This window comes from Hyla sarda, chromosome 3, assembly GCF_029499605.1.
Source record: "Hyla sarda isolate aHylSar1 chromosome 3, aHylSar1.hap1, whole genome shotgun sequence".
In the NCBI taxonomy this organism is placed as follows: Eukaryota; Metazoa; Chordata; class Amphibia; order Anura; family Hylidae; genus Hyla; species Hyla sarda.
The window spans coordinates 324,800,128-324,812,405 of NC_079191.1; the positions used below are offsets into that span (position 1 = coordinate 324,800,128).

Genomic DNA, 12,278 nt, shown 5'->3' on the forward strand with positions numbered 1-12,278 from the left:
AACTAAACGATTGTTTCCAATATTCTGGAGTGAGCATTACTAGCTATACATTATTTCCTAAATGAGCCAACCTCAGATGAATCCAAGCAACATGGTCATGCCTTTTCCTCCTCTGAAAATTGTCTTTCTACAACTATTGTCACATTGCTATCTTACATATTTATGTAATTTTCAGGAACCTTGGCGTAATGGTCTGCTCATCCATGTGTGATCTTGGTGGAACCATAACACCATTCATTGTTTACCGGCTAGCAAATATATGGAAAGAATTACCACTTATAGTATTTGGTAAGAAGGAAACAGTTAAATGGGGTATTTCAACAAATAGTATAACTTTTACAATAGTGAAAGGTTGCTAGTAAAGACAAATCCCCATTCTGCAAGTACAGTGTAATATTTGTCCCTAGGGCTCCATCTACTTTTCTTTTCCTCCAATGTATAAAATAATCACCTTGTTTAAATGTGTTTGGCAATTTTGGACAGTTTTTACATTGTAAAAAGGATACAGCAGGTGCCAAGGGTTGAAAGTTGGTTAGTGATGTGAATAGTCTCCATAACATAGTTGCTCTTTAGTTTATAAGAGAAACAATATGTGTAATTCAGTTTGTCATTAAAAAGTCCTTTATTTAATCTATATTAAAAATCTAGATATGTAACAACAACCCTCTTTCCAAAGACCACACCAATACATTTCAGACATGAGTAAGGATATCTGTGTTTGATATGCATTGGTGTGAACTGCAAAAAGAAGGTTTATGCTACACGTGCTGGAGATACATTAGTTCACATGTTTTCATTTTTATACGTAGCTGTTATAGGAATAATTTCTGGGATACTTGTGTTGTTACTCCCTGAAACAAAAGGATGTGCACTTCCAGAAACCATTGAAGAAGCAGAGCATTTGCACAAGTGAGTTAAACAAGTATAATTCATCTATTCACTCAATGTTTGTGGAACTTTTTGTATGTAGCACATACACTGTAGAAACTGACTATTAAACATTTTACAATACGGTTTTGCATTGTAGGAGCAAAATGGAGTGTATGGAAAAATGACATGCAAATATGGAGAGAACAAACAAGCTCCATGCATATGGTTTTGTGGTTAGGAACTCTTAACATTCAAATAGTAGGAGAGTAGGTAAAACAGGGAAGATGAGTTAAAAGGAGTATTCCGGTGAAAAACTATTTTTTTCATATCAACTGGCTCCAGAAAGTTAGAAAATCTTAATCCTACCAGTACTTATCAGCTGCTGAAGTTGAGTAGTTCTTTTCTGTTAGACCACAGTGCTCTCTGCTGACACCTCTGTCTGTTTCAGGAACTGTCCAGAGCGGTTTGCTATGGCGATTTGCTCCTGCTCTGGATAGTTCCTGAGACAGACTGAGGTGTCAGCAGAGAGCACTGTGATCAGACAGAAAAGAACAACTCAACTTTAGCAGCTGATAAGTACTGGTAGGATTAAGATTTTTTAATAGAAGTAATTTCCAATTCTGTTTAACTTTCTGGAGCCAGTTTTTCACTGGAATACCCCTTTAATTCTTCAGTCTTTTAGTCTTTGTGAGGATCTCTGCTGGGAGAGGGGAGAGGAAGGAACAGGTAAACTACAACACTCTTTTACAGCTCCACACCAGAAGTGCCTTTCCACAGAGAGAAAATGTACATTTACAAAAATGATGGAAAGGGAGGTAAAATATTCAAAATAAACAGCATATACATAACGGGAAAGATTTATAAAATGATCTAAAGGAAAAACTGACCAACAGCAATCATCACAGCACAGCATTCATTTAGTTTCATTTAATGACCTATGATGTACATTTTTGTCACAGCTGCCGATGCGTTGATGGGCAGTGCTGAAATGTATGTCATACAGTTATGAAGCATGCTTAACAGCTGAGCTTGGTTCAAAGACAGTGAGTGATGGTTGCTATCAGATCTAACTAATCAGTGCTATGCAATAGTATAAGCAATCTAATGGGGACTTAAAACATGGAGAGAAAAAAATAAAAATAAAAAGAATAAAATGTTTTTAAAAAAAAAAATACAAATCACTCCTTTTACTCTTTTTCTAAACAATGTAAAAAAAATAAATTAAAAAAAATATTGGGATCACCGTACATGGAATTGTCTGAAATATTTAAAATATAATGTGATTAATGGAAGGGACTGCATCATATAAAGATATGGAAGCCATATATACATCAATAGGGCAAATTACTATATACCACTGAAATGTTAATAAAGAACTGAGAAAGTACACACAATGTGCATTGGAGTTAAGGAGAATTACCACAGTAGAAAACTATGGGTATTTCCCCCCTGGTGTATATATGGATTCCATGTTTATTCATGCATAGAAAGTTTGTGAACTAGTGTGGGTTTATGTGCAACAGGTACAACATCTCTCTAGGGTGGCAGTACCATGAATATATGGTTCCGCATACTTATGAACTATATATGAACTATATTTGTTCTGATAATCTTGATGTATAAACATATGTGTATTGTTAAACCATATTTCAGGTGCTTCCCAACAATCTATACTGGTTTTCTCAAATATTTCATACATGGCATGATTTTTTTCATGATTTTGTTCTATATATCAATGTCTCAGTAAATAAAGTATTAATTTTGATATTGCATTTATGGACAAGATTTTTTCTAGTATACAATGTCTAAGGGGTTTTGCTACTGAGTAATACAAGTAGAGGTTTATGGACATGTAAATTATGGTTTAATTATTATTGACATTAATAGAAAGTCCAATGGGACTTGGTTATCATGTTAAACAGTATTGTGAAAATACCAGAATTGCAGATTTTTTGGTCACATCCTTTATCAGAATTTTTTTCAAGTAATCAAAAAATCCCATCTAATTCAATATGGTACTTATAAAAACTACAAATCACTGTCATTACCCTTCCCTTAGCCTCATAGGCTGAACAAAAATGATAAGGGTCAGAATGGGGCAATAAAAAAGGATGGATGAAGGCTAATTTTTTGTGCCATGATCTGTAGTTTAGTTTTTTATCAGTAACATTTTTGTTTTGATAGGACTTTTTGATCGCTTTTTATTAATTTTTTCTGATACTTGATGTGACTAAAAATCTGTACTTTTGGTGTTTGGTATTTTTTTTACATTCCTGTCATTTACACCAGTTTATAATTTTAATATTTTTAATACTTTGGACAATTACGCATGCGGTGATACCAAATATGTTAGTAACATAGTTTGTAAGGTTGAAAAAAAGTCTAGAGTCTATTGAGTTCACTGTGTTAATCCAGAGGAAAGCAAAAAAAAAAAAAAAAAACACTGTGAGGCTGATGCCAATTGCCTCATGACAGGTATGACATCCCTTGTATCTCTAGTATCCAAATTCTTTAATATTATACTTTGTTTAAAAAAAAAAATCCAGGCCCCCTCTCCTTGAATTTGTTTAACATCATGTGGCAGAGAGTTAAAGGGGTACTCCGGTGAAAAACTTTTTTTTTTTTTTTTTTTTAAATCAACTGGTGCCAGAAAGTTAAACAGATTTGTAAATGACTTCTATTAAAAAATCTTAATCCTTCCTGTACTTATTAGCTGCTGAATACTACAGTGGAAATTCTTTTCCGTTTGAAACACAGAGCTGTCTGCTTACATCATGAGCACAGTGCTCTCTGCTGACATCTCTGTCCATTTTAGGAACTGTCCAGGGTAAATGGAAATCCCCATAGCAAACATATGCTGTTCTGGACAGTTCATAAAATGGACAGAGATGTCAGCAGAGAGCACTGTGCTCGTGATGTCAGCAGACAGTTCTGTGTTTCAAAAAGAAAATAATTTCCGCTGTAGTATTCAGCAGATAATAAGTACAGGAAGGATTAAGATTTTTTAATAGAAGTAATTTACAAATCTGTTTAACTTTCTGGCACCAGTTGATTTAAAAAAAAATAAGTTTTTCACCGAAGTACCCCTTTAAGGGAGTACTCTAGACATCTTATCCAAAGGATATAAATAAGTGAAGAGAAAACAAAGGTGCGCTCCTAGTGCAGGCGGTTAAGATGGCGGTAAAGTGCACAATTGAGATTGGAGGCTTACCAGATGACATTGTGCTCAGGGCACAACACCTCAGCAGGCATGTAGAATCGCTGTTTTGATGGGGGTCAGCAGCCACAGTGTCCTTTCCAGATGGCTTAAGGTCAGCTGGATAACGGCAAATAGATGTGTGGATAAAATTGAATGTAAAAAGGACTTCCTAAATGGCGCTTCTCCTCCCAGGAAGAATGTGATAGCAGCAGCTCACGGTATAAGAGCTGATGATTTATTGATGCAACAAAACGTTTTGAGCCCGTACCGGACTCTTCCATAATAACAGGGTTTGACACACAGTTTAACCCCTTGGGGACGGAGCCCATTATAACCCTAAGGACGGGAGCATCTTTTGCAAATCTGACCACTGTCACTTTAAGCATTAATAACTCTGGGATGCTTTTATTTATAAATTTGATTCCGAGAAAGTTTTTTCGTGACTTATTCTACTTTATGGTAGTGGTACATTTTTGTCGATACGTGCATCATTTCTTGGTGAAAATTTAAAAATTTGATGAAAAATTTAAAAATTTTGCATTTTTTTTAACTTTGAAGCTCTCTGCTTGTAAGGAAAATAGACATTCCAAATAAATTATATATTGATTCACAAATACAATATGTCTACTTTATATTTGCATCATAAAGCTGACATGTTTTTACTTTTGGAAGACATCAGAGGACTTCAAAGTTCAGCAGCAATTTTCCAATTTTTCACAAAATTTTCAAAATCGAAATTTTGAAGTGGATTTGAAGGGCCTTCCTTCCTATTAGAAATACCCCACAAATGACCCAATTATAAAAACTGCACCCCTCAAAGTATCCAAAATGACATTCAATAAGTTTGTTAACCCTTTAGGTGTTTCACATGAATAGCAGCAAAGGGAAGGAGAAATCTTCTAAATCTTCATTTTTTACACTCGCATGTTCTTGTAGACCCAGTTTTTGAATTTTTACAAGGGGTAATAGGAGAAAAAGCCTCCAAAAATGTGTAACCCAATTTCTCTCGAGTAAGGAAATACCTCATATGTGTATGTCAAGTGTTCGGCGGGCGCTGTAGAGGGCTCAGAAGGGAAGGAGCAACAATGGGATTTTGGATAGTGAATTTTGCTGATATGGTTTTTTGGGGGCATGCCACATTTAGGAAGCCCCTATGGTGCCAGAACAGCAGAAAACCCCACATGGCATACCATTTTGGAAACTACACCCCTCAAGGCACGTAACAAGGGTCCAGTGAGCCTTAACACCACGCAGGTGTTTGACGACTTTTCGTTAAAATCGGATGTGTAAATGAAAAAAAATTTTTTTTCACTAAAGTGGTTTCTTCCCCAAATTTACCATTTTTACAAAGGGTTATGGGAGAGAATGCCCCCCAAAATTTTTAACCCCATTTCTTTTGAGTATGGAAATACCCCATGTTAGGACGTAAAATGCTTTGCGGGCGAAATACAATGCTCAAAAGAGGAGGAGCGCCATTGAGCTTTTGGAAAGAGAATTCGTTTGGAATGGTAGTCAGGGGCCATGTGCGTTTACAAAGCCCCCTGTGGCGCCAGAACAGTGGACCCCCCCCCACATGTGACCCCATTCTGGAAACTACACCCCTCACAGAATTTAATAAGGGGTGCAGTGAGTATTTACACCCCACTGGCGTTTAACAGATCTTTGGAACAGTGGACTGTGCAAATGAAAAATACAATTTTTCATTTTCACGGACCACTGTTCCAAAAATCTGTCAGACACATGTGGGGCGTAAAGGCTCACTGTACCCCTTATTACATTACACGAGAGGTGTAGTTTCCAAAATGGGGTCATATGTGGGGGGGGGTCCATTGTTCTGGCACTATGGGGGCTTTGTAAACTCATGTGGCCTTCAATTCCGGACACATTTTCTCTTCAAAATCCCAATGGCGGTCCTTCTATTCTCAGCATTGTAGTGCACCCGCCGAGCACTTTACATCCACATATGGGGTATGTTCTTACTCAGAGGAAATGGGGTTACAAATTTTGTGGGGGCTTTTTTCCTATTTTCCCTTGTGAAAATGAAAAATTTAGGGTAACACCAACATTTTAGTGAAAACATTTTTTTTTTTCATTTTCCCATCCAACTTTAATGAAAATTCATCAAACACCTGTTCAGGCTCACTATACCCCTTGTTACGTTCCGTGGGGGGTGTAGTTTCCAAAATGGGGTCACATGTGGGTATTTATGTTTTTGTGTTTATGTCAGAACCACTGTAACATCAGCCACCCCTGTGCAAATCACCAATTTAGGCCTCAAATGTACATAGTGTGCTCTCACTCCTGAGCCTTATTGTGCGCCCGCAGAGCATTTTACGCCCACATATGGGGTATTTCCGTACTCAGGAGAAATTGCGTTACTCATTTTGGGGGGCTTTTTTTCCTTTTACTGCTTGTGAAAATAAAAAGTATGGGGCAACACCAGCATGTTAGTGTAAAATTTTTTTTTACACTAACAGGCTGGTGTAACCACCAACTTTTCCTTTTCATAAGGGGTAAAAGGAGAAAAAGCCCCCCAAAATTTGTAGTGCAATTTCTCCCGAGTACGTAAATACCCCATATGTGGCCCTAAACTGTTTCCTTGAAATATGACAGGGCTTCAAAATGAGAGAGCGCCATGCGCATGTGAGGACTAAATTAGGGATTGCAGAGGGGTGGACATAGGGGTATTCTATGCCAGTGATTCCCAAACAGGGTGCCTCCAGCTGTTGCTAAACTCCCAGCATGCCTGGACGGTCAGTGGCTGTCCAGAAATGCTGGGAGTTGTTGTTTTGCAACAGCTGGAGACTCCGTTTTGGGAATACTGCCGTACAATACGTTTTTCATTTTTATTGGGGGGGGGGGGGGACAGTGTAAGGGGGAGTATATGTAGTGTATATGAACTGTTTCCTTGAAATACGACAGGGCTCTGAAGTGAGAGAGCGCCATGCGCATTTGAGGACTAAATTAGGAGTTGCATAGGGGTGGACATATGGGTATTCTACGCCAGTGATTCCCAAACAGGGTGCCTCCAGCTGTTGCTTAACTCCTAAAATGCCTGGACAGTCAGTGGCTGTCCAGAAATGCTGGGAGTTGTTGTTTTGCAACAGCTGGAGGCTCCGTTTTGCAAACCCTGCCGTACAATATGTTTTTAATTTTTATTGGGGGGAACAGTGTAAGGGGGTGTATATGCAGTGTTTTACTCTTTATTATGTGTTAGTGTAGTGTAGTGTAGTGTTTTTAGGGTACATTCGCACTGGCGTGTTACGGTGAGTTTCCCGCTAGGAGTTTGCGCTGCGGCGAAAAATTTGCCGCAGACCAAACTTGAAGCAGGAAACGTACTGTAAACCTGCCCGTGTGAATGTACCCTGTACGTTCACATGGGGGGACAAACCTCCAGCTGTTTCAAAACCACAACTCCCAGCATGCACTGACAGTGCATGCTGGGAGTTGTACTTTTGCAACAGCTGGAGTCACACTGGTTGGAAAACCTTCAGTTAGGTTCTGTTACCTAACAGTATTTTCCAACCAGTGTGCCTCCAGCTGTTGCAAAACTACAACTCCCAGCATGTACTAATCGCCGAAGGGCATACTGGGATATTTAGCTTTGCAACAGCTGGAGGTTACGCAACTACAACTCCCAGCATGGTGAGACAGCTGTTTGCTGTTTGGGCATGCTGGGATTTGCAGTTTTGCAACATCTGGAGGGCTACAGTTTATAGACCACTGCCCAGTGATTTCCAAACTGTGACCCTTCAGATGTTGCAAAACTACAAATCCCAGCATGTCCAGAAAGCAAAGAGCTGTTTGAGCATGCTAGGAGATGTAGTTTTGCAATATCTGGAGGGATACAGTTTAGAGACCACTATATAGTGGTCTCAAACTGCAGCCCTCCAGCTGTTGCAAAACTACATATTCCAGCATGCCCAAACAGCAAACAGCTGTCTGAGCATGCTGGGAGTTGTAGTTTTGCAATATCTGGAGGGCTACAATCTCAGACTGTAGCCCTCCAGATGTTGCTAGGCAACTTACCGGCTTCCGTAGGATCCAGGGAGCCGTCCTCTTCTGCCGCACACCGCCCGCGCCGATCTCCGTTGCCGCCCGCAGATCACCGTCGCCCGCAGCCTCCGGAGGGGTAAGTGAACGTCGGCGCTGGTCCTCTTCGTTTTCCCCATTCTGCCCCGCCTATTGTGGGTGGGCAGGACGGAGAAAACGAAAGTAAACCCCTCTGCCCCCGATCTGCTATTGGTGGTCGCGTCTAGACCACCAATAGCAGAGATAGGAGGGGTGGCACCCCTGCCACCTCACTCCTATCGCTGTAGGGGGATCGTAGTTGTCTTAGACAACCGCGATCCCCCTTCTATTCCGGGTCACCGGGTCACCATAGACCCGTAATGACCAGGAATCGGCGCAAATCGCAAGTGTGAATTCACTTGCGATTTGCGCCAATCGCCGACATGGGGGGGGGGGGGGCAGGGGGCACGTAGATATCAGCAGTCCCCCCGGTCCGGTCCCTGCTCGGCGCGCGGCAGGGACCGAAATTCCCATGGGCGTATGGATACGCCCTTCGTCCTTAAGTACCAGGACGCAAGGGCGTATGCATACGCCCTTCGTCCCCAACAGGTTAAAAAGAACAAAATTACCATTAAAACCTATAAGTTAATATGACAGGCATATGAGGATCACATAAATATTAAAAGACAGCTAAAATACTGCGGAATGTAATATTAGGCAGTGCTGATGTCACATTTGCGGTGCTCACTGTCTGCAGCTGGATGTGAATGAATTTGAAAGCAAGGCTGTGTAAATAAACAGTAGTAGAAGCGCGATCTTGATTACAAGGTTGCGCTGTCAGAGACCCAGGAGCGGGACTGTATATGTGATCCTCATATGCCTGTCATATTAACCTATAGGTTTTAAAGGTAATTTTAGTTTTACATTGTCTCATTTTATGTACAGTTTTATTCATGTATTATGACCTTTTTGACCCGGTTGAAGTTGTTCCACGAGTCTTTTAAACTGTGTGTCAAACCCTGTTATTATGCCTGAGGAAGAGTCCAGTACGGGCTCGAAACTTTTTGTTGCATCAATAAATCATCAGCTTTTACACTGTGAGCTGCTGCTATCACATTCTTCCTGGGAGGAGAAGCGCCGTTTGGGAAGTCCTTATACATTTAATTTTATCCACACATCTACTTATCCAAAGGAATAAGGATTAAATGTCTGAGCACAGGGGTCCCGCGGAAAAGATGTCTAGGGGGCGAGTACCCCTTTATTGTTCTTTTTTTTATATAGGAAAATAAATGTGATTTTATTGTATACTTTTTAAGTCTTTTTAAAGAATTCTATATGCAATCATTACAGTGCAGTCACTGTATAATGCTATGCCTATGGCATAACATTAAACAGTGAGATCGATGATCATCTGATATAGCCTGGCTAAATCTGGATGTATCAGTGACTTGGTGATCTGTAGCAGGAGGCAGGTAAAGGGACCCTTTTAGCCCATCAAACTCTGCAATCACATCTCGGGGGTACTATGAGCTCCATTGACCTACCGACAACTTTTACTTTCACTTTGGATGCCGTGAAAGGCATTGATAGTAGCCGACACTAACTTCTCTGAAGTTAACACAGCTCCTACGTACAGGTACACCATGGTGCATTAAGGCCTAAGGTGCAAGAGCGTACCTGTACGCCACTGTACCCATAGGGTTAATTCCTTTCAAACCCACAATCATAAAGGTTCTGCTAGTACCCTTGTGATTAATACACATTTTCTTACAATGTTTATACAGTTTTTCATGTACACTTTTAATATGTCTCAATCAATTATTTGGGGGCTAGAGATTTTTCTAAAAGAAAGCAGTTTATTTACATACTAAATTGTATATGCTAAGAAGAAGATTGTCCAGCACAGGAACCCTTGCGTAGAATGGATGCTTTATTGAATAAAATCTGGTGCAAAACAACAGCACATCACAGGGTGACGCATTTCATCCTCACGCAGGAGGCCTTACTCATACATGGTTGTTTTGCACCAGATTTTATTCAATAAAGCATCTATTTTTCGCCAGGGTTCCTGTGCCGGACAATCTTCTTCTTAGTGCCTCCGAGTGTGGCGTGGTCCGCGCCAGTCTGTGCACTCCGGTGGCAAGAGGGTGAGCTGGCTAACACCTGCTACATGTACACTGTATATGCTTACTGATTAGGCTACATTCTCACTACAATTATGCAATACTGCTGCCGGATCCGGCGGGGAAATTTAAAAACTGGTCTCTGCGGTATCCCAGACACATCCCATTCATTTGAATAAGCCAAACGAGCCGAGTCAGATAGTGATTTTGGTTGGTGCATTTTTTAACCGTTTTAGTTTTTATTGGCGAACTGAAAACCGTGGTCTGAAAAGGTTTTTAGTCTGGCAATAAAACTGATACGGTTCAAAAATGAACCAACCAGAGTTACTATCTGACCCTGTTCAGCTCATTCAAATGAATAGATTCTGGCACAAATCCGGCAGCCATATTGTAGTGGGAATGCTCCCTTGAAAATGTAAACAGTTATTATAACATTGTAGTCAATGCAAGCAAACTCATCTGACTTTGACTCAAAAACTGCAGTGGCAGTTTTCTTTAAAAAAAAAAAAAAAAAAAAAAACACCAGAAAAAAAAGCCTGTGTGGAAACCTTATGTATTAATTTTTTCTTCCCATAGATTAGTAGTAAATGTATATGATGATGGCCCCCAAGCTCATACTTTTTTCCTTTCTATTTCAGAAAAAATGAGTTGCAAAAATTAAACATTTCATATCTGGAAGTAAAATCTAAAGAATGATAAGTGGTGAAGAAGGAAATTTTTTCTAACACCAAAAGTAATAATAAAAATATAAAATGGCCCAAGCTTGGATCATGTACATTTTTTTCTAGCATAAATGGGGAACGCTGTAGTGTTCTATAATGGAAGTTCCTAAGGTTATAAATTAAAGGGGTAGTCCAGGATTTTTTAAAATTTGTCTATGCTACAGGGGCTGTAAATTAATACAAAGAAATAAAAAGGCAACAAAAGGTAAATCAGGGTGAAGAAAAAGATGGGTCCTTAGAGCACAACACCTACAGTAGCGTCTGGGATGAATGGAAAGCTGGACAGCTGCCACGAGGAACTTCCCAGAGTACCGGTAGCAAAGCAATGGGAGGAATGTATGAAAAGGTGTTCCCCTCAGTAACTGCACTTTCACCGCTCCCCTGGTGCCGCCAATATCGCAGTCCCGTCCTCCGGTCCTGGTCTTCTTCTGGCTTTTGGTGCCCCTAGGGTCTGTAAAGTTAGTGTAGTTTATAATATAGTGTCTGTACCTGTGTGTGATGATTTTCTCACAATTCTTATGTGATTTTCACTCCAATATTTATTTTTAACAGCATACAAAATGGCTGTTATCTCAGATTTTTCCCAGGTTGCAATGCAGCCGAGACCAGACCTTACTAGTCAGCTGATGACAGGGAGCCTGTCTGTTTCAATGGGTGGAGGGATCGCTTGGTGGGAGAAAGATCAATCTGCAACTATTCAACAGCTGTAGGCACCCTGATTGAAAACCACAGGTCTTTTGAATGGATGCAGCTCATTTATGTTTCAATGGGTTGGGGGGGGGCTTATGTGTGGGAGGGAGGAAAATGGAATTATGGGATTTGTAGGCAAAAAAGAAAACTCAAACAGGAAATACCAGTTCACAAAAAGCTAGCCACAGTATTATGGTAATCTCACAACATAGCCATTTATCCCCAAGACAAGCGCAGATCCTTCCTAAGGCTGGGTTCACACTACGTTTTTGCCATACTGTTTTCAATCCGTTTTTCTAAAGAAAACCGTATGGCAAAAAAACGGATGGAACAGTATAGGAAAAAGTAAACCGTATGCGTTTTTAAACAGTATACTGTTTTTAAAAGTGCATACAGTTCCGTCAGTTTTTATTTTAAAAAAAACCATACGTTTTTGAAAATGTTGTCCATTTTTAATGGGAGGGGTCTTGGGTGGGGACTTTAGGATGCAAATGCGCATGTGCAAAGTAAAAACGTATATGTTTTTCCCGTATGGAACCGTATACATGTGCGTTTCCCATTGACGTCCATGTTTAAAAAAAACGTATGCGGTTGCAGTACGTTTTTTAAACCGGAGTCAAAACCGTGGTTGACCACAATTTTGTCTCTGGTTTAAAAACCATA

General features: G+C 40.0%; 1 protein-coding gene across 1 annotated transcript in view; it reads left to right on the forward strand.

Moving 5' to 3' along the window:
- SLC22A2 (solute carrier family 22 member 2) overlaps window positions 1–11,350 on the forward strand; it is a 130,046-nt gene extending 118,696 nt beyond the window's left edge. Inside the window, exons 9-11 of the mRNA XM_056567240.1 lie at window positions 176–288; window positions 810–909; window positions 10,842–11,350. Coding sequence (XP_056423215.1) covers window positions 176–288; window positions 810–909; window positions 10,842–10,899 — 271 coding nt within the window. The 3' untranslated portion in view covers window positions 10,900–11,350. The remainder of the gene's footprint in view (window positions 1–175; window positions 289–809; window positions 910–10,841) is intronic.
- The last annotated feature ends 928 nt before the right edge of the window (window positions 11,351–12,278 follow it).